A 23,571-nucleotide genomic window follows, 5' to 3' on the forward strand; every position below is an offset into this window, starting at 1 on the left:
AAGTTATATAAGTTTTAAATATAAATCTTAGTAACTCCAACCATCAAATAAATATAGTGTGGTATAAAGTATCATATTTGGCTCTAAAATGTGATGTATATCTTTTATAAGATGGTAAAGTAAAAAGAAAGTGTGCATGAACACTGCAAGTACCACAAAATTGCACTCAAGTTCAGTATTGAAGTAACTGTACATTTTACCACTGTTGCTCAATATCAATCAAAGACTATGTGCGTGATCATCAATTCATATTTTTTTGTGGCTGTTTTATTTATTTTGGCATCTCTGCAGAATTGTTGCCAACAAACTACACTGTCTAGAATGCAGCATGATTTAATTTGATAAATGTACTTAAATGCAGGAATATTATTTGAGTATTTTTGTACATTATGAAACATATCACACAGTATATCCGGGCTGATGGTGGTTCATTTTAGCTTAAGTGAATGGTGATGGGTTTTGCTTTATTCAGTATAACATCAAACAACAACCATGTAAAGATTTTTACTGTAGGTAAAACAATTTGAAAACACTGATTAAACTGCAGAGGTAAGACATGGCTGAAGCAGTTTGACAATATTTACATCTTAATAATAAGCACCAGGAGAGCAGCTACGTATTCAGCGACATCAGACAGTTCCCAGCTGGCTCCACAGTGTGCTTCAGGTTCCACATGTGACTGTATCATATCAAAGAGGCCATTTCAATATAAGATTGATGCAGAAACAAAGTACTCTTATTTGCAAAATCTCAGTGTGTACCTCAATATAAAGGCACGTACTCTTTAACAAACAAACAAACAAACAGAAAAATATAATTCAGCCTCCACCTTCACAGGCTAGGCCTTTAGTTTGAGTATTTCTATTGCATGTCTCAATGTCTTTCTGCCCCATCAGGGCTATTCCTGGTACTGCCTCTCTGTGGCAGTGAAGAAATCCTCCAGAACGCTCCTCAGGTACTCGAAGGTGGGCCTGTCGTCTGGGTTTTCCCTCCAGCACAAACACATGATGTTATAAAGCCCCTCTGAGCAGTTTTCTGGCCTCGGCATCCTGTAGTTCCTCTCCAGGTTCTGGATTACCTCTGGGTTGGACATACCTGAACAACAGGTAAAATGTTGGAGAGTTTTGTGATGAACTACAATGAGTCAGTGTTGTATCCAAAAGTCACACTAAAAGTAAAGATATCATGTTAAAATATTACTTTAGTAAAAGTGAAAGTCACCCACACAAACTGTACTTGATTAAAAAGTCCTATAGTATCTGAAATTAAGTGTACTTAAGAATCAGAAGTAGGTTTCTGGCAATAAATGTACTTACATATCAAGAGTACAAGTAAAGGTAGAATAATACATATATTTACATTTGTCCGATTCGTCAACTTTGACCAATTTTCTGATATCTGATATTGTGGGCTTGTTGGAATCAGGTTTTTTGGTGTATATTTTTGGTATAATATGCACCTATTTTTAAAAATGCACTATGTTGGCTCTACCTTCCAGTAACTTAATTTTCAAATAAATGTAGGTGTAGGGGTAAAATTACAATATTGTCCTCCAAATTGTAGTGGAGTGTCAATATAAAGTAGCATTAAAAGGAAATACTACATAAAGTACAAGTACCTCAAAATTGTACTTCAATGTACTTAGTTGTAAATCATAGCTGGTATGAGTACAGTGAATGAGTATTTACCAGGGTAAGGAATGCGTCCGTATGTCACTATTTCAGTCAGGAGGATCCCGAATGACCACACATCTGATTTTATGGAAAAGGTGCCGTAGTTAATAGCCTCTGGGGCAGTCCATTTGATGGGGAACTTTGCACCTATGAACACAGGGGCAGAAAAACAAGCATGAACACTTGGTGGAGCTGCTGCACAGATTTTCATCACACTTCAATATTTGTGTAGCAATTGAGATCTTTCCTTGCCAAATACACTCAAACAAAAACTTAACTATAATACAACAAATAATATTCCATGTGTGTCATATGAGTAATCTCTACAAGGTCCAGTTACCCTCTCTTGCTGTGTATTCGTTGTCCTCAATCAGTCTTGCTAGTCCAAAGTCGGCAATCTTACAGATAAGTTCATGAGACACCAGGATGTTGGCTGCTCTCAGGTCTCGATGGATGTAATTTTTAGCCTCAATGAAGGCCATGCCGTCAGCCACCTGCAGGGGACAGGACATCATCAGAAAAGCCCTACTGTGTGTGCGTGTGTTCAAGCAGGAAAGTGTGAGGGACATGCGTATGATTTAGTATTGTGTGTAATATTTGTGTGTGTTGGACATAACAACAAAAAAGATTCCCAAACCAGGGAGTTTACCACTTCCTCGGGTCAATTCTTATACCCTTTACCTCCACACTCCACCCACATACTCCACCCAGGTGCAAAGCTGTGTCTGCTCTACTTCCTGGTACTTAAAGCTGCAGTCTTGCTTTTACTTTACTGTAAGACAGACTGGCTGATTTATCCTGTGACCGTGTTTATGGTTTAATCACACTGCATGACTCATTTCCTCATGGGTAGCCCACAGAGGTAAATTCATAACACACATGTATGAGGCATTTCAGGTAATTGCAAATGATTTCAACAGAAACCCCCACCCACTCTTAATAAGCATCTGTGTCATTGGTTTGCAGTGTGTGTGTTCAAATATGAAACCCTTTATGTTTTGCTGGGTCAGTGGTGCACCTTTCAGACGTAAGAATCTCTCACATAGGTCCGACTGGCCCTGGGGGTCTTGTCAGAAATGTGAGATGTACGTATGCAGGGGATTTGTAGCTCATAAACTAAATTTGTATTTCATGACCGTTGTCATGACTCCCCATTCATCTGACATAATGCCTCTTTAGTCTCAATTCCTCTCATCTGATTGTGGTATGAATCAATCAATGAAGTTGTAGGTGTCATCAAGTCATTAATGAATTTAATTTTCATGGTCCATTACATAACGGTTAGAGTTACTTGCCAAGCGCTTTTACTGAAAATGCTATCAGTGCAGGATGACTGACTTGAAAGCATCTTTCTGTAAAATATATTCACCACAAAGCCCTGTATGAACCCTGCGTAAAGCTCTAAGGCGTCAGAGAATCGGCCCACTCCGGATGAAGAATATTCTCTCTTGTTTAACTTCAGTCTGTCTTCCTGTGGTTGTGTTTCCATTCCCACACCCACAACACATATAAGTCAGAGTTCCTATAGCTACTAACATGTAACATTTCAAGAAGTAGATGTGGTAATGATTAGTGTTTGACATTTCGGGAAATATGTTAATTCACTTTGCTGTTGAGAGTTTAATAAGATGATTGATCGTACACGCTCTCATGTCTGCAGCTAGCTAAAAATGAAGCTTGAGCCGGTAGCCGTTATATTAACATAAAGATTGGAAACAGGGATTCAGTTCGCCTGGCTCTGCCTGAGGGTAAGAACAATGTACCTACCAGGTAACACATTACATTATTAGGGAGCCCCAGTGGCCATAGAAAGAAAAAAATACATCAAGGCCATGTTTTACTACATCGCACACTCAAAATGCTAGGTCAGAAAACAGACAGTTTATCAGCAAACTGTTATGGTTGCTTTGTTATGCAAGTTGGGCAGACTGTGTGTTGATAGCCTGTGTGTTCCACCTGGGTTCATGTTGATGAAGAACTTGGACTTCAACAAATCATCCACAGGCTTGAATAGGCAACCGAGAGAGACAGGGAAGGTCTCATTTTTCATGTGATGTTGCAATCCGCTCACATATGGCCCATAAAAAAGTGATTAATATGTGTAAATTGCTACAAATTGTTAGAAAGAGAACCTGTAATTGTTTGCCCAATCATATTTAACAGACAGATATGACAGTGGTATCTTTCTTCCTATCTCATTATAAAAAAGAGAGATGAGCATTCTTCCCAAAATGTCAAACTATCACGTTGACTTGCAGTCTGTTCAAACCCCACGCTTATACATCTGGCTTATCTGACCCAATTAGTCATATGTCAGGCTGTTACATGAACATAACACTACACAATCACTTTGATACAGCTGTGACAGAGCATCTTAATCATAGGTTGATAAAGGCAGCAAGACAAATTCAAAGAAATTAAAAGGAAAATCGCCAACATGCTTTCGGTTTCAGGTTTTGTCACCCATGTCCGGATTTTGACAGTTTAGCTGAGCCTGCACCTTGGTGAATACATAAAATATTCTGCATGGCACGCACCCCTGCACACACATCCATCCAGCTCTGCTGATGTTACAAGACTAGTGTTGAATATAAGCCTCTGCTTTCTGTGAGGATCATGGTAAGAGAAAAGCAAGTGAAAGAAAAAATGAAAGGGAATCTGGTAAATGGGATGAAAGGAGTATAGACACAGAAGAAGAAAAAAATAGAGGTGTCTTGCCTGAGATGCCATGTCTATCAGGGTGTTCATGGGCACATTGCTTCCCTCCGTTGTTTTTAGGTAATCCACAAGGCTACCTGTAAAAATGACATTAAAGTTATTTCTCTTCAGAAAAGCCCTTTCACATGTTTTTAACGACTTTCTTGTAAATGCAAACTGAGTGGAAAGATTTCTTTCACAAATCATGTCAACCCCAACAGGTGGTTAAAAAAGCCAATGGGCAAACTAGGTTACCACCACCAGCATGTGCTGAGTACTACAGATGCATACACTTGTTTATTGTACTGTATCTGAAGGTTCTACATACGGAAGATCAAAAGTGTGATATGTAAGTATGTTAGTTAAAAACATTCAAAAATTCATTTAAGTTAAAATACTAACCAGCAAGCCCCAGGCCTGAAAACCTCTTTCTCCCAGCGGCACAAATCTCCAGTGCTAGCAGCGTAAACACCAACACTCCCCTGATAATAACGTGCTAACAGTAGCTACACTCATAGATGTATAAAAAGAATACAGTTAGCAGCAGTAAGCATGTACTCTGGTGATCTGCTTCCTCTATTTGTTGGGAGTATGAATTCCAGGTGGCCAATTCTTACATATTGCACCTTTAAGCTCCAAATAAATGCAAAAATAATAGCAACACCCTGATTCCCCACAGACATAAATAGACAGAGTTAGATCAAAATAGCCGTTTCCAAATCAGGGACCATAACACAGTGAGGAAGTACACAGAGCATCAGTCAGGTGGATGCATAGTCTCTGACAGCTGACTTTGTGTTGGGTTTGATTAGCGCAGAACAATACCTCTGCACGCCAGCCAGCCAAGTCAAACCAAAGGAAATACTTTAAGAGGAATGACCGTGCCAGGAAAGAGGAGGCCTTTGCTCCTCTGCTTAAGTCCGGAAGACTGCTTTTGAAGTCTGAGAGCCAGAGGACGACTCTTTGTCAAGGTCACAAAGGGAAGCTAGGATTGACACGCCTGTTATTTTCCATCTTTGTTGTCTTCGATAATAAAAAAGGGACAAATTGAAAAGACGGGAACTGTGAGCCATCCTTTCTCTTGACAACAGAGGCGACGATTGTGTCCTGTCCACACGTAGATCCCAGACAAAGAGGCAGCTTCATGTAGAGCCATTGCTGGTGGTTTACAGGCCACACATACAAGATTATACAAAGGCACTCCATTCAATTCAGCTGTAAGGCAGCTGCTGTGTTTGTGACAGCATCTCTCCATGCATTTTGTTATTGTTCCTCCCAGTGAGAAAGAAACACAAAGACGTTTGAGCTTAAAGTGAGACATATACTGCATCTCTTCCATATGGCTGCCATTTTATAACTCATGTTTGTGATTCACAGTAATTTCACATGTATTTTGTTATCTAGGAAGGTAGGGGAAACGATGATGATGCAGTGGAAAGATGCTGAACAAACTGCCATTGTTGAAGTTTGTTTACTACCACAACCAGTATTTCTGAGCATGTGTCCGTGCATGTGAGTTTCTGTGGACGCATGTGCCTAACACATACTTTGGAAGGTAGCCAGGTCTCATCAGGGCTGAACAATAACCTGGTGATTCACCCTCTCCTCTTTTAACACCGTCTCGTCCCAGACTGGCCAGGAGAGACTTCCCCTCTGCAAGTAAACAACAGTAACCTGTCTGGAGGGGCTCGGGAAAAGAAGTGAGAGTTCATGTTTGCTTTGAAACATTTTAGCACAGAGCGGCGAATACAAGAGGGTCATGAGGAGAAGCTGAAAATAGCCTATCAGAAGGTGGGCCACTTCAGCAGGGCAGAGCAGAGCAGAGCAGCATGCTTTGGGTGGCAAGGCTCATGACTTAATCTGCCTTATTAAGGTTTGCTCATACAGCTACATTCACTTACAATCTCATCTCTTATCGTTCATCAAACACAAATAAATAAGAAGGCAGCTGTGATCAAAAAGCTCATTCAACAAAGTCACTGGAGTGTAGCACACGTCTGACAACACTGTGACTCATAAAAAGGGTGAAACACATTGGGCAGCCCAGTCTTTTGTTTGAACATGTGTTTTTGGCACCCAGAGTCCGATAACAGATCAACATGTTTGATCCTGACTACAGACAGTTTCCTTTGTCTTTGCTCCAGGCACAGAGCTCACCCTGATGATACCATCTTTGGTGTTCAGGGTAACAGAGCGGGAGATTAAGGAAATGATCATTTCAGACAGGCTTAGACATATTTAGATGACTAAACTGAACTGGAACAAGCTGGTGTGATCACTTAAGGATATCTTTTTCATTCATGTCCAATTAAGCATTAATTTCATGGAAACACTGTGGGACTTTTTCTTCTCTTTTGATGCCTTCAGTGATATCTGGAATTTCCTCTAAATGGTTGCCGTGATTACAAAAATGTAGTGAGACGGAGTATTTCTACCTACCATTTTCCATGTACTCTGTGACAATATAGATTGGCTCCTGGGTAACGACAGCAAAGAGGCGGACAAGGCGTGCATGCTGCAAGTTCTTCATCATGTTCGCCTCTGCCAGGAAGGCTTCCACTGACATTGTACCCATCTTCAGGTTTTTGATTGCCACCCTCCTGTCATTATTGTAGACACCTGGAAATGTACATGTAAACATCACTGGGTTGTTGAAAGGCATTGATTAAAACAAAACTAAGAGAGTAATGCAGTGATATGAAGCTACATGCTGACACCCAAAACGTATTGCTGCGTGATGGGCGTGACGTGCTACACATATGAATTGTGCTGACCTCAACTTTCACAGTTGTGACTTTTGTTGTGACTTTTGGCAGCTCTGTGAGGCTGTACTGTACTGTGTAATTGTGCTTTGAGCTTAACTGCTGTAACTGCTGCTAACTGTAGCTGCCATTAGCTAGTTAGCTCAGTTATCCGTGCAGCTAGTAGTCTAGACTGGGAGCTTGAAGCACCGTCGAGTGTTGGTGTTTACAACGCTAGCACAAGAGCAGTTGGCCTGGGATGGGCTGGGGCTAGCTGCTAGGCATGCTAAAACCAGTAGATATCTCTACTACACTGTACTTAGACGTCATAACGTCAAAACTGTTATATTTTCAAATTCTGACGATAATTTTAGTTTAGTTTCTTCATTTAGCTAATTTTTAAAACTGTTTTCAACTAAAATTCTCACATACTGCACCTTCAAGGCTAACATCAGTATGCTTGCATGCACGATTCCAGTGCTCACATGCTGAGGTATACTGTACCATGTTGCCATATAATTTAGCGTGTGAGCATTTGCTGAGTAGCACTAAACTTATAGTAAAACTGAAGCTGATGGGAATGTCATTCGTTTTGAAGGTATTTAGTCATAAACCAAACTATTGGACTAAACTGAATATTCACTTGGTAATGTTGGTAGAGGAAAAGGGATTAAAACAATTATTATAATTAAGTAAGGGTAGAGGGTCTTGAGGGTAGAAGGCAACATGAAAACAACTTGCTTAGTCTCTTTTGTGGTGATGGGAATCAAATCGCCCAAAAATTTGACAAAAGTTTTGAAAAATGTCAATTCACACCTGCACTTATCACCTCTGCATTGACTGATTAAAAACCTTGATGCTTGCGATTGAGTTGCTTATTTGCTGTTTGTTTTGGTATTTCATCTTGAAGGGAAATAGGTCAAGGGTTGGTGAGAAATTCTGCCACAAAACCACAATCAACCTCAGGATGATGCTAGAGGAAAAGTCGGGGAATCACATTGTATCAAAGTTTGTGTCGGTTCATCAAGTAGATGTTGAGATATTTTATTAGATGAACGAAAACAATGACCTTCTGGTGATGCTAAACAAACAGGCAGAGGACACCGAAAGTCATTGGGATTCATCCTCTGGGGACCATGAATATCTGTAGCAATTTTAAAAGTAATCCACCAGATAATTGTTGAGTTATTTCATGGTACCTTTGCACCCTTGTGTTAGCACTAGAAAAGAAAGTCAGTAGGCTTCATCTTCTGTAAATGTCTGAACAAAATGTCATGATAATCCATCTAGCAGTTGTTGAGATACTTCAATCTGGTCCAAAGCGGTGGACCAACTGACATACATTGCCCCCAATAGAGCCATGCTGCAAGCAGGACTAAAATGTTTTGTACACACGGATGAATACACTGCGTTTAATGTACAAGTAAACCAGGAAAATGTTCATCTCAGCTTGTAAGGATCATGAGTTGTGATCAAATGTGTGCTAAACTAACAAAGTTCCACATGACTCTCATGCAAACAAGATCTCATTCCAGCTCTGGTACATTAACACTCCCGTATCATGTTTCATCTTCAGTCATAAAACACTGTGAACATCTCACACCATGCATCAAAGGTTAGCAATGCTGGAAAAAATTATGATCACTATTCAAAGCATTCCTCCATCTCTTTTATCCACAATGGAAATCTTCTCGCTATAGAATATGGTTATCACATATTTTCATGCTATCTAACAAAAATAAACATTACAGAGTAAATGACAGTCACTCCCATTATTCAAGTGCGTCCAATGTTTGGACGTGGATAAAGACACAAATACAGTGCCCAGACTACATGCAAGGAGATACTGTAAATAGAAAGCGGCTGTGAAATGAGGACATAGAGCTCCATGGTTGGCAATGTTTAACTCTAATACAGTGGTTTGTTTGGGATGCTGAATTGTGCTGGCAAATGTGGATGGAAAACAGTAAGAGGGCTGTGGCTCAGATTATTTCAGTGGATACCCTTCTAAACAAAACATTTTTCCTTCTTGTTTACCTCAATATTCCACTATGACAATAGACATTCATGTGCCTATTGTAAAGAGACAATTCCTCCAATTCGGGAGCTCATTTTAAAGGTGGGTTCATATAGTTTGAGTGTTGCTGTACAGGGAAAAAACCTCACATCACTCTCCAGTTTACCAGCTCATTCAAGCCTACAATTAAGGCTGTGTGGAGGAAACTGTTCTGCATACACTGCAGAAAAACCCTGGCAAATGGCTTGCTAGCAGACACAAATTCAAACCCACAACTTGATTGAGCAACTGGGCTTTGTACATGTGATGTACCAAAATCAAGAATACATAGAGATATCTGCCTTCTCTTCAATATTACGGACATACATATGAAATACTCTCTCCAGAAATCATGACCCGGTTACTTAAAATAATCCACAGAATCCATCTCCTCTGTCACTCACCCATCCAGACTTCTCCAAACTGTCCCGCTCCAAGCCTGCGCTCCAGCTTCAGGGACTCTCTGGGAATCTCCCACTCATCCTGCCACCAGGGCTTCTGCGGCGCCCTCGACTGACACGGCTTCATCAGCTTTGTGCACAACCCATCTGCATCACCTGGATTGGTAAAAACAGTGAGGAGACATGTTTGAAATTATTCAGGTAAGGATCAACACATTAATCTTGATTAATCCCCTCAAGAGGGTATACACGCACGTGAGTGATGCTGGACTAGCTCCTTCAGCGAGTTAAAGGATATCTTGGCTGTGATGTAGAAGCCGCCATTGTCCATGTTGCGGATTCTGTAGTGCTTGACTCCCTCGCCAGTGTTGTGGTCCAAGTCCCTGATCGATAAGGAGTATGAGCCTGAGAAAAAGAAGAAGTATAATCGAGTGTGAAATGATGCACATTTCACACAAATTCATATGTTTAGCATTTTAACATCATTAAATACATTTCTAATTATATTTCAGTAGCACAGGAGCAAACGCGATCAGACTTAACACTGATTTTATTCTTCAGCTGACCAAATTTCTTTTAATTCTACTTCTTTACAGTGCAAACATATTGATTTATGGTAGTACAAACTTCCATATAGTGGAGTTTGTGCTGCATGTCTAACAGGAATAGTGAAATGAAGGAAATGCACATGCACAAGTCTCAACATTTTCAACAATAAAGCAAACCTGAAATTAAATAGATGAAGCGAGTTGGGAAACAGGAAAGGGGAATGTGGGAAATGGGTCTTATTTTAGAAACGCTGCCAGTCATAACGAGAACAAGAGGTTCCAAGTCATTTGAAGCATTTTCTCACTTTAGGATTCTTTAAAAATGCTACAGGAAGGACCTTTAAGCAAATGTGACAGACCATACTTATGTAGAAACAACCTTGTGAAATAGATTATGTGTAGATTGTATATGAGTCAATCACCTGGGGTCGTCTCACTCTCTCGAACCAGGAAGGAGCCCAGCGTATTCCCGGGAGCCAGGAGGAGCCTCATGGCTTCGTTTCTAGAAATGTTCTTAAAGAACCACCTGCAGCACAAATACACAACATGCTTCATGCTTTGAGCTAACCACTTCCTTTACACTCTGGGACACAGCATGAATTTTGTGAGATGGTGCATAGGTTAAGTCACATGGTGCTGAGAAGCGGTATCATTATGTTTCCTGTATGACGTACGGTTCAGTCTCCACTGTGGTCATTGCAACAAAGTTGTATGGGATGTAGCCCTGCTGGCCTGTGGTGAGAGACTCTGCCAGATACCACTCAGGATCCTCCCTGGGTGTTAAAAGAGACAGCAGTACATGAGTGAGTACATGTCTGTGATGCCTCACAGCAGTCTAGACTATCTAAGATGAATGGCTACACCTTCAGTATCAGTTAGCCCCTACAAGCAAAAGGAGTCTTTGTAATGAAAATGAGCATTTTTTTGTGTACTACATCTTGTGACACTTTGGTCTGGTGCCACGTATGCAGAACACTAAATACTTTCACTTTGATTTAAAAACAAATAGGGGTCAGCATATCACTAGAGTAACTGCTGCTAAGTCTATTTAGCTGGTTTAACTGTGCATCTAGTGGTCCAGACTGGAAGCTCAGAGCACCAGATGAATGTTGGTGTTTACACTGCTAGCACAGAAGTGTTGGACTGGTATGGGACAGGGCTAGCTGGATTGCATGCTAACTAGATATCTCTGCAACACAATATATCAATACCACAACATCAAAACTTGTATTACTTCACACTCTGTTGATAATTTTTAGTTGATTTTTGAATGTCTCAAATAGAAAATCTGACATACTGCACCTTTAAAGCTACTACAAGGAAAATATTCCCTTTTTTTCTTGATTCTGGTGGCCCCTAAATTTAAATCTAGATTACCTTGTGAAAACATAAACAACACACAAACATGACCAAAAGACAAGACCTTGTGGTTCAAATAAAACCAAATAAATCTTTCCTCCTAAGCTTTTCACATTTCTAGAGACTATCTTTTGATTTATTAAAAATTAAAATAAGAAAAAAAAGATTGTCGCATTTTTCTTCATAGTGCGTTACCCAAGTATTTTATAACTAAACAATAGCCCTGCAGATTTGTACTGTCAGCACAACATGTACCTTTCTTCCTGTATTTATGTGTATTTGTGTGTTACAGGAGTATAGAGGCAGGGAACACGGGGCGAGAGCAGGGGGGGATTGACATTCTGTAAGTCCCCACTCGGAAGGGTGATTACATGATCTGTGCCTTCGGCCACGAGGCCACCGTGAAGACCCAGGTTAGATTTTTGGAGCAGTAAATGATAGCTAACATAACTGGTAAGCATGTACAGGGGTTATCTTGCTGTGTATGTAATGATCCTACACACATAATTATCTTGCTGTGTATGTAGTGATACTACAAACTTACATTACGTTTCAGGTGTTGTGGGCAGTCTGAAAAAATGATTTAAAATTACGTTTACCATGGTTTACTATATATAAATCAGCCGCTTACTTGTTGATGATCTTAAGTTTGTCTCCCTTCTCAAAGCCCAGGTCACCATCATGGTTGGGTTCATAACTGTAAATGGCCACCACGAGGTTGTCTGCAAGAGGAATATTATAAGCTTGAGTTAAAATTCCTTTGATATTAACATTCTGACAAATGACTATTGCTAAGCATGGTGAATGGAGAGAGTTTGTGATGGTTAGACAATGTTGATCGGGTGGCTAAAGGTGAGGCGTACAGAATCAGAAACCCATTTAATGCATGATTCTCCAACAGCATATTAATACCCAGTTTATATGTGATTCTCCAATGCCATACTTTTCTTGTGTGACAAATGGAAATTCCCAGTTTAGTTTGCTCTTTAAGGCATGTGCATCAAATTGTTTTCTTTTGATTTCTATGATTACTGATGTATTTTGTTTCCAAAGAGCCTACAAGGAGCTACAAAGAATTCCAGCTTACAGCAATTAGCTTTTTTAACTTCAAGGTTGAAATGTAATACAGCAACCACAGATTGATATGAGACACCGGGGGATACCATGAAAGCAATAAACGGAAATGTTCCCAGGAAATTGGTGGGAAAAAGGGAAAATGTTGTGTGGGTGAAATATAAAAGGCTCACAAAAAAATTAAGGGGTGAGAAGTTGAAAGATTTGAAACAGATAATACATGGTGATGTAAAACATACGTACATACATATATGTATATATAAATATACATCAATTTGATTTTGGGGTAAAGGAGAAAATAAAAAGCTTTTGAAATGTATTTCGATTTTGTAATATTATTTCTTTATATATTCAATAATACCTTCTATAAAATCTTAAAACTCTGCCTGAAACTTCACTTGAATCATTTTATTATACAAAAAGTACACACACAAACACATAGAGAAAAGTACACTGTCTCACCAGGTAAAGGAGATGTAGGAGGCGAATGATTTGATGGCTGAAAGGGAATCAGCTGGTCTGTGTACTGGTGAGGGAAAAACAAGAGTAGACTCACATTTTAAATTCAACTTTCCATAAAAAAATTGAAGATTCTAGCTGGAACTATCACATGTCACATTCATAGTAAAAGCCAGCTCCATTTCTGCTCTATTGCACAGATCTCATCGCTAAAACATCAGCAGTTTTGTCCCAGACGAAATGTCTAGATGTATTGTGGCACACACAGGTGTTTTTCTCCTTTATTTCTAATCTAATGGTTCATCTAACTCATGGAGAGGAAACAAACAACATTGAGAGAATAATTACACTGCCATTTAATTAGACACAAACAAAAGACAACTTCCCTCGCACTTATGTACGTTGTAAAAGTTTTCTGGATCAAGAGCAGATTTTACATAACTTTCTTAGTTATGTTTATGTAATTTACACAACTTGAAATGAATTGTGGGAAATGTGATCACACCCTCTCACCTCATGTGTATAAGAGGTCACTCACATTCAACCACACAAACAACCAAAAACCACCCATGTCAAGGTCATTTACACACTTTAACACACCACATAGTACAATGTGCTGCCCCTGTTAAACAAATAAAAAACAAAAAACAACAGTTACAGGTCAAATACAAAATGTGTGTAGACACTTACTGGATTACATGACTGAGGAGATATGGGACAATTGCAGTGTTCACAGATTTCATCCAAGTTCTCGATCCACTCGCCGTCTGAATAGTCCGAACTGCAGTTACATCCCATCTTTCCTGCAATTCAGAGGTTCAAGCTTTTTTTAAAAATATCGCGTATAGGCATCAAAGTGTTAAAAAAAATGACAATGACATTTTTTTAATTGCGAAAAATTCTCTAACGGAAGTATTTTATTTTTGACCGGCAAATAAATGTCTCTCATACCAATCCAAGACAGTTTTTAATTGAGAGACAAACAAATACTCTTAGCAAAATAATGTAATTTTTCCCAATTTTTTTTTAGACCTTTTTCATGGTTGCATTTCAAGATTTACAGGTGAAGGACGCTTAAAGAAAATGTTTTCGTTTCAGAAAACTGCTTGAATCGGATGTGACTGAGGGCCTCGCCTCAAAATGGAGGTTTGACGGTGAATCGAGCTGGAAACTAAGAGCCGAATACCTGTAAAAGTTTCCACTTTAGACACTCTTTTGACACTGTATAAACATTTACAGAACAATGATGTAAAATCACATGCGGACCTGCGACAAACGACTACCGTTCAGTGTTGCAATACACAGGCCGTTACATGTTCTAATTCTAATTGAGACTTGAATATCAGGCTTTACTAAAGTCCACAAATACTAATCTTGTATAATCCAACGTCTGCATGTGCTCTGCATTGTGTTTTACACTGGTGCCCTGTACAAACAGGTTTTTCTCAAGCTCACTTGGCTCCCATTGGGCCACTCGTGGAACAGGGTCAGTGTGCTAATCGCAGCAGTCGTCTGTCCCAAGGGCTCCAAGCCGTGAGAAAAATCTGAGGAGGCCTGACCCGGTAATAACAACACACCACTGACCAAAGGAGCAAATCATTGGAGGATCACCAGAAGTTTTTTTGGAATGATCAGCACTCCTACGCCTGCAAGTGAGCACTCAAGGACAAACAAAGTCAGCATTTTCCATTGAGGGGCTACCCTCTTCTTTTTATGATGTGCAGCTGAAGGCCGTTCCAAACAAATAATGAAGATTGTTACTGTTTGCAAAGTATTATGGGTATTGAGAAATGAAGTTAATGTAAGAGGAGCTTGTGGGCTAAAACTGTATCTTTTCAAAAGACTATAAAACGAGACACATTTACACAAAAAAGACTTTTTATGGTTTTTTTTGGTGTTGCATCAGTTTCACATGAACAGTTTGTTGTTCCACATTCTGATTTTATACTTCACATCTTGTCATTATCTCTTGCATTTAGACATGTTGGTGTGACAGCTAAACATTTATAAAACACATAATTGCCTGATGTTTTTGTTAGATTTTTATAGTACACTTATGAGATTAATAAGATAGAGTGTATGTTTTATTGCAGTGCAAAAGCATCCTTGTTCATATGTGATCCCGTATTCTTTGAAATAATGATTTTTAACAACAGTGATGATGACACAACTAGTACCTGAACATGTGTTTTATTGCTAGTTTTTATGTTGTATCATATTGAACAAAATATGTATTTTTCACAATTGGCCATCACTTCTGGGTGCGGCCATACTCTGCTCGTACAATACATACTCGTACGATTTATTTTATAAAAACATCGAAAGATCAAATGTTTTATCTACTCTAACCAACCCCTCTGCTTTATGTAACATATTTTATGTAACAAATATGATAATGTAATCTACCTACCACAGTCTTTTCTTTCTCCATTTTTAACTATGTAACACCGATCAAATCACAAGTTTGAAACTTACCTCTTGAAGTTTGACTTTTCTCTTCAAGTGTCCAGTAATATCAGATTTCAAGCACCGCCATAGAGATATTCTTTATTCAATAGTTCTTTTTTTTTGTTAGCAGTTTTTGAGTTTTTCACCACCGGAGCCTGGGTGTGAAGTTGTCATCATCCGCTTCTCTTATTGCTGATATGTGTCTGTACACACACACACACGCAAACACAGAGCGTAGAGGAGTGGAGAATAGCAGCCCAGAGAGCTTCCTGTCGTTGAAAGGTTGAGGGTTGCTCTGCAGGCTTCTAACAGGTGCTTTACCATGCAGCTGTGTGTGAGCAGAGCGAGGGGAACGTCATGGGCTCCATGGTTAACGGGTCAGGACAGCACCACTCCCAAAGATGTGAATGTTCCAATACAGTTAGACAAGGAGGGTAGGAGACAATGGTGGGGTTATATTTGTGTATGTTTGTGCTACTTTTGTGTGTAACAATTGTTAGTCTGTGACCTTTAAAGGTGAGGAACACCATCAGGGTTGAGGTGGGGGTCCAGGGTTATCCAAAAGCAGTGATGAGTGAACATTTACTAAAGTACTGTACTTTAAGTACAACTTTGAGGTACTTTGAGGCACTATTTCAATTTTCTGCCACTTTTTCCGTCCACTCCACTACATTTGGAGGCAAATGTTGTACTTTTTACTGCACTACATTTATTTGATAACTTTAGTTACTAGCGACTTTGCAGATTACATGATGCATCAGAGCCAAAGCAGCACATTTTAAAAAAAATTTTTTTTATCTGCCATCAGATTAAAACAAAAAACAAAAAAAGAAGCTGATTCCGATAATCAGAAAAATGCTGAATATTAGATCTGATAACACCATCACTGATAACACCAACATCTGTAACACCAAGTCAATGCCAAGTATACAGTTTATACATACATGTAAATATATGTTTAAATTACCTTTAATTGTACTTTTGATGCCAAGTACATTTCATATCAGATACTTTGTATGACTTTTGGATACTTTATACAACACTGTCCAAAAGAACTTACCATGTAAGAGAGTATTTGATAAGACAGCATCAGATTGATCTTAGCAGTATTGTAATTAGTTACAAATGATTACATTAAAGCCACACAAAAGAGCGTTTAGTGATTTGGAACTGTTGTGTTTCCTGTTAAGTAGTTTCAGGCCATCATCAAGACAACAAGACATCAAGGCTATTGGTGTCAATCACACATGTGGTTTGTGTCTGCTCTGTGGCCAGCGACCATTCAAAAAAAGACCCCGACCTTGGTTTTTACGAGTCAAGTGTAAAAAAATGGACAAAATCACCCACAGAGACAAAAATAAACACATATCAATCAGTGAATGACCCTCTTACAAATCAACACATCTTTGTTGAGCAGGGGCCACAGCATGATAACTCTGAGCCCTGAGAGGAGACATGAATTATAAAGTCTCTCACACACTCTGAGCCTGTGCTGTCGCATTCTCTACCTCTCAGACAACTCTGCTGCGGGCCGCATCTCTTGTCTTGTGGTGAACGGCTGCTGCTACAGAGCATGCACTGGCAGGAAGTCAGTCCAAACATTACAGGAAGTGCACAGAAAAATGTGCTTAGAAGACTGCCACAGCATAGATTAAGTCACTTGCGATGAAACCACCTGAGCTCACTCTTTTTCCGTTAAAGCACATAACTGAGAGGGTGTATAGGAGGATGGGTGAAGTAGTCTTACCTTTTTAGACATTTTGATAGTGATGTATGCTGCACACCCTTTTACTGAGCTCATTACAATAAGACAACAATAAGAAAAAATAGCAATGGTATTTTATCTGTTTCTGGCGGAAGAATTTTATCAGGCACAAATTCATCATTAATCTGATGGAATAATACCGTAGATCATCTTGCTTCATCATCTTCAAGCTCAGTTTTTGGCAGGCTCTATGAGCCTTAAAGGGTATTCCTAGTTTCCCCTCAACCGCAGTTGTCACTACTTCCAAATGTGGTTGGAAATCACATTCTGTTACGCAATCAACAGAGATAATATCAATATGTGGAAAGTTTTCCAACCCTCCTCCCGCCCGCTTCTTGATGCAGGTGTTGGCCTCTTTCATGTGAGCGAGCGCCGCTTTTGTTTCCCTGCAGATGCATACTCACGTACCCTTTAAAAAGTCTTAAACAAATTCAAATACCATGCATTTTTAAGTTTGCATAAGTTCAAATCAAAACTATGTGGTTTATTTACTCCCTGATATCAACTGCTGCTCGTACGATGACATGTGGTATGATATGGGGAAAAGGTCCAGGGAAAGTATCTGCAGGGCAGAGCTGAGTGGCATGAGAAACACAAGTCTGCAGCGCTTTCTTCCAAAAGCACTCACCAAAGAGGCCTGGAGGTACAATACCTCTGCTTCTGTGCATTTTCCATAGATATTCATTTCCACTATTGAGGTCATCACATGAGGTCATGTGTCCTGAAGTATGCCACATTATGCACATTTCAGCAGTCTATGACTGTGCTCTCATTTCACATAGTGACCACAGTCTGCTAAGGCATATTTGGTTTCCTGTTTAACTAATTATGCCCAACAATGTCTATGGTTCTGCACATCCCTGTAGGGCCCCATTCATATGTTTGGATAGTACACCAGGTCATGAATGTGTCGCGGAAGAAAAGAAAAGACTATTGTGCAGGTTGATTTTAAGAGCGAGGGAAGGATTTGATGGATTATATGGTGACACTTGGCCTAGATAATACTAATGGTAAACTGTGCATTAACAAATGCAAATAACCACTCCAAAATACCAACTGCACATGTAATAAAATATCACAACAAACGAAATAGATACAGTTAAGTTTATTTAATATTGTGTTGTATGTGCAACAGAAAATAACAATTTACATTTTAAGGCCTTTTTCTTTTACACTCATTTGTCATGTAGATACATTCATATTACAGTAGCATGATCTAATAAGGCTAATTGTAGCATCTTTTTTATATTAACAATCAACAAAAATATCTTCTTCCTCCTATTTGTTGTTAGTAAGCTATGTGATAAATGATTTAACTCTCCCTCAATTGCCCACGCAGCAACAACATATACTTGGTCACTTGTCCACCCATATATAGTTTCCAAACCGTGCTCTGCAGCATCTGGACATGGTAATGGAAAACAAAATGCATTAAGCATAGTCTCCTGGGTGCTGTCACTGCAGTGGTGAGGCTATGGAGATATTTTTGGTTTGTGAAGAAGAGGTGTAAAAATGCTGGAGTGTGACCTCCCACTTCCCTTGAGGACAAAGTTAGAGACAGTCACCCAGATGAAAGTGTTGTTGAACATTTCCTTTATCTGGCCAGTTCACACCAGATATGCCACCTTCATACTGTTTTTATTTCAGCCACCTCCACAAAAAATGTACTAGTACTAGTAATGTAAAGCAGTGGCTCCCAACCTTTTCATCTTGTGACCTCTTAAAATGAAGCGTTTGAACGTTTACTTAAAACCCCTTTTTGAACTTGCATGTTTCATACGTATCATCAACATTTCTATAATATCTGTCATATCACATTCACATTACATGTATATGAGCTGAGTATCATGTCTAGAGGAGGAGGGGTTGGTGGTGGTATGACAGCTAGGCCTTTCAACACGGGGTAAGCATGAAACCACTGAAAAATTTTTATGAGAACCACCCTTCAAGACGGCGTGTTAACATCTGTACTGCTTTTAAGTGAGAGCCCGCTGTTTGAGACGTCGTTTTAACATCTGTAAGAGCAAAACCACTGGATATTTTTGATGAGAGACCAGTGTCTGAGACGGTGTTTCAATATTTGTACTGCTGCAAAGTGAGAGAGCACTGTTTGAGACGGCGTTTCAACATTTTTACTGCTGTTAAGCGGGAGACCACTGGTTGTGCTGGTGTTTTAACATCCGTAAGAGCAAAACCACTGGAAATTTTTGACAAGAGACTACTGTTTGAGACAGCATTTTAGTATTTTTTGCTGCTGCCAAGCGAGAGATAGCTCTTTGAGACGGTGTTTTAACATTTGTAAGAGCGAAACCACTGGATATTTTTAATGAGAGGCCACTGTTCGAGACAGCGTTTCAACATTTGTACTGCTGTTAAGCAAGAGACCACTGTTTTTTTATGGTGTTTTAAAATTTGTAATCGTGAAACCACTGGCTATTTTCCAGTCCTGTAATTGGCAACAAAACTGGATATTTTTGACGAAAAAACAGGATAATTTCTAGCTAAAAACTTTACCAAGACGTCTTGACAGAACCACATAAGCCCAAACATGATCTTTCCGTGACCATAACCAAGCGGTTTTTGCGCCTAAATCTAACCTGACCGTAAGCATAGTGTTGTCAAAACATAAAAATGAAAATTGAACATATAAAATGTAGTTTTGCAACATATAAAAAGTAAAGTTTCTGAAGTTTGCAGAAATGTACAGTGCCAACATTTATTCTGGCGATTCGGTTTTAATCAGCTCACGGCCTCTCAGATTTGTGTTGTGATGCCTTGTCTGGGTGCTGACACCTAGGTTGGGAACCACTGATATACAAAAATAAGACTACCTGTCAGAAGACACTGTCCTCTATTCTGAAGGGAACTTCTTCTTATTTCTATGACAGTCTTCCTGCAAAAAAATCAGCGCTACTCTTCCTGTAACTGTCTTGAACTTCTTTGGCACATATGAAACTTTGTTTTGTACATTACCAAATCATTGGAAATAAGATACTGAACATAATGCCCATTCCATATCTACATTTACATTTCAGTCTAGCTGTTACTCTTCATCTAAATACTCTAATGAACACTGCACTGTGCAAAGAACAGTTAACAGTGGCGCAGCAGATGCGCCGTCCACCAGGAGGGCATGTTTGTATTAAGGGTGTGTGCCCCTGCAGGTCTGCATGCTGACACTTCTTCATGCATGTCAGGCCAAGGTGCGCATCAAAGGAGTCATTTTCATTTCCTCCTAGGGCACCAAAACTGGCAATCTCCCTTCACTCTAACATGAAACACACCTTCCTCCAACAGAGGAAATAACCCTACTAACTAGCCAATACAAACACATGGGAGGTGATGGGAATGTCCTGAATGTTACATGACTAGTTAGAGGTTTTAACACAGTGAGAAACGTCTGGAGTTGATGTTCATCTTGGTGAGGCCCAGGTGTTTAAGTGGGGTGGACAGAGCGAAGGCAGCTTTCATTGGGATGTCACACAGCAGGTCCGACTCCTCACCGCACTCCTCCAGCTCATACGTTGCATCGTCCAGCATCTCCTTGTGGCGGTCGCACACTTGCTCCACTTTCAGCCGGTGGATCTCCCCACGCAGGTGGATCAGCTGGCGGGCCAGATGGTTGTCCTGAACCTGCATCTCCCTCTAAGGGGTGAGAGGTTGTGGGGGTAGGGGTGTTGGAGAGAAAGTGAGCATCAGTGAGAAACCAGAAAATATGTGGAAGCTCGCATTTGGTTTATAGCTTTTATCTTCTTATCAAGGCGTGTAAATCACTGGCATGAGTAAGATACCGGCTATAGCTGAGAGCGTGAGAAAGCAGACACCATATTGTTTGACAAACAGTTTGTTTAAGCTGTGACGGCTGCATGAAGTCAGTCATGCGATTCCATAAGTCAAAGATAACTATCTACCTGAGAGGTGAAGCAGGAAGATAGATCTATTTCACACACATGCTGGAATGGGGAACTTTGGAAATCCATTTTGACACAGTGAAGTTTTCAACATTATCAGAGCTACAATGATAGCACTCTCCAGCAAGGGCGTAGGTTTGGTCTCAGCTTTGGTAGTGACATTACCAGGGGTGGACTGGGACAAAAATTCAGCTCTGGCATTTTCTGTCCAGACCAGCCCACTATATTATCAGCGGACACCACGAAGAAGTCCACAAATCTCGTGGCGTCCTTTCTCACACATACTACAAAGGAGAGTCATATTCCTTGATAGCAGTTAACAAATAAAGCACGTAGCTATGAACTCAAGGACTAAAACTGACAGCTATAGCAATCAACCAATCAATCTTTGTTCATTATAGTGTCAAATCACAACAGAAGTTATGTTATGACCAGGGGTGGGACGAGACTAACGGGAAGAACCCAAAACCAGAGACGGGGTGGAGTTTTTCTCACATCATTACTTACATTTGCACAACAGTTGGTGCATTTCTCAAAACAATTAGTACAAACTGCAAAACCTTGTTGATAACCTGCAAAAGCATGTCACATGCTCAAAATAGAGGTCATTCCTCAAAACCAAGTATTCCTATCAATGAAAGTGTGTGTGTCGTAAAAAAAAGTCCTGACACCATCATTTATGAACAAGATAGTCAAATGGCTTTGTCGTGTTTTCATTAGGACACTTTACTAGTGTTTCCCAATGCAAAAAAGCCAGATCTTTGTGACCTGAAAATGCTCAAGACTATACACTAACACTATACACAGCCATTTGAAAACTACAGTAAAAGTAACACATTTACACACAAATTATACCTATTAGATAGTTATCACCTCAGTAAACAATAAATGAATTGAAAGATTACAATAAATTCAATGGTAAATATTGCAAATTAAATTTATTATTTGCTACAGGTTTACTTGTGTTTTGTATCTCTGTTTACAGCTCATCAGGCCACGTGAATGTTTACTGTTGCTATGGCAACAAGAGACCGCTGACGTTAGCATCTGTTAGCTAGCTTAGCTAAATCATCTGAACAATAATAACCCATAATATCACAATTCGGCGTATTTGAACAAAATCAACCACAACTACCAACAGTCACAGCCCTTTAACTCTGGGCTGATGTGCTGCCACATGTTAGATTGTCAAAGTTAGAAAATAACGACTTCAGTCCCTGAGGAGCTACGTTAGCATTAGCGGCAGCTACGTTAGCATTAGCGGCAGCTGCGTTCATCAGTATGCAGTTAGTGAGGTCGCATCACATTCAATGTAAAAACGTTTTTTTACTTTGTTTTGGACGTGTCTCAAACATTTAGCCGAGCCAGCCCCAGGCTGACGTTACTGACCCTGTCTGCCTCCACTCGCTCATCATCGTCAGGTCCTCCTCCCTCGTCTCCCGGCGCAGCAGCACCTGTGGCTGCTGGCGGGTCGGTGTTACTGGTCCCGGCACCAAAAAGCTCCGTCAACTTCGCACATTTAGCAGCCTCCACCTCCAGAGACTTCAACTTTTTAATCGCTGTTTCTCAGCTGTTTCTTCCTCTTATCCATTTCAAGTAGCGGACACAGTTTGGAAGATGCTCACTACTACCACTCACTAACGTTACTACTGGCTCAGCAGCAGACAAATATTGGTAGTGACTATTTTGCAATCCTCGAACATTGGTTGTGACATGTCACGACCATCTATATAGAAACCTACGCCCATGCTCTCCAGCAAACAAAATGCACTCACCAGCTCTTTTCTCAGAAACTCCAAAGCATCATCAATAGTGTCAAAGCCACAGATGTTGCGCACAACCACCGCTGGGTTGTCATTTCTCTGAGTTGCAGGCATGGAAACTTCTTCTCCTCCAGACTCCGGACTGTGTGCTGAATAACTCTCAATCCACGGTCGGCTCTGTACCCGCTCCTGCCACTCCAGATAGGATGGTCTGCGGGTCTGCAACTTCAGCTTCTCTGTGAGTGCTTTCACGTTGTCCAGATCCTCGGTGTCTCCCTCGGAGGACTCATCTCCAAACTCTTTACAATCCATCGGCGCGGTGATGAATGCGCTCCTTGAGGAATTCGCTGTCTGGATCGGCTGCTCGGCGATTAGAGCGCAACAGGTCCTCACCTCCTTTATAAGAGGCAGTGACCGCCCATCCCGCAGAGGACACACAGGCTCGATCACTTAGAGTTTTTTCTCTTTTTTTTCTTCTTATGTAAGGAAGTGAGATATCCAGCAAAGCCCAGGGGTCACTCAGTCACATTTGGATTGAAATACAAAATAAAGTTGAGAACTGTGCGTTCAGAATTTCAAAATAAAATCATTTTGAGATTTTGGAATCAAGTGTGATGCAGATTACTCTGTATACACTAAATCTACTGTTTTGTGATTTGTTTTAATAAATTCTAAG

At 40.1% G+C, this 23,571-nt stretch overlaps 2 protein-coding genes across 2 annotated transcripts; both read right to left on the bottom strand.

Annotated features, from left to right (window-relative positions):
* Positions 1 to 418: 418 nt before the first annotated feature.
* Positions 419 to 15,679, bottom strand: lck (LCK proto-oncogene, Src family tyrosine kinase). The gene is made up of 13 exons (XM_073484315.1): positions 15,484 to 15,679; positions 13,699 to 13,811; positions 13,012 to 13,075; positions 12,107 to 12,197; positions 10,791 to 10,889; positions 10,539 to 10,642; positions 9,824 to 9,973; positions 9,572 to 9,724; positions 6,806 to 6,989; positions 4,392 to 4,464; positions 2,014 to 2,167; positions 1,689 to 1,820; positions 419 to 1,095 (listed from the first exon to the last, which is right to left on the bottom strand). The coding sequence occupies exons 2-13, from the start codon at positions 13,804 to 13,806 to the stop codon at positions 899 to 901; spliced, it is 1,509 nt and encodes a 502-aa protein (XP_073340416.1). The 5' UTR covers positions 13,807 to 13,811; positions 15,484 to 15,679; the 3' UTR covers positions 419 to 898.
* A 2,632-nt stretch (positions 15,680 to 18,311) lies between these two features.
* fam167b (family with sequence similarity 167 member B) lies at positions 18,312 to 23,262 on the bottom strand. The gene is made up of 2 exons (XM_073484462.1): positions 22,908 to 23,262; positions 18,312 to 20,866 (listed from the first exon to the last, which is right to left on the bottom strand). The coding sequence occupies exons 1-2, from the start codon at positions 23,205 to 23,207 to the stop codon at positions 20,603 to 20,605; spliced, it is 564 nt and encodes a 187-aa protein (XP_073340563.1). The 5' UTR covers positions 23,208 to 23,262; the 3' UTR covers positions 18,312 to 20,602.
* Positions 23,263 to 23,571: the final 309 nt, after the last annotated feature.

Source organism: Pagrus major, chromosome 16 (genome assembly GCF_040436345.1).
Source record: "Pagrus major chromosome 16, Pma_NU_1.0".
NCBI classification, from domain to species: Eukaryota; Metazoa; Chordata; class Actinopteri; order Spariformes; family Sparidae; genus Pagrus; species Pagrus major.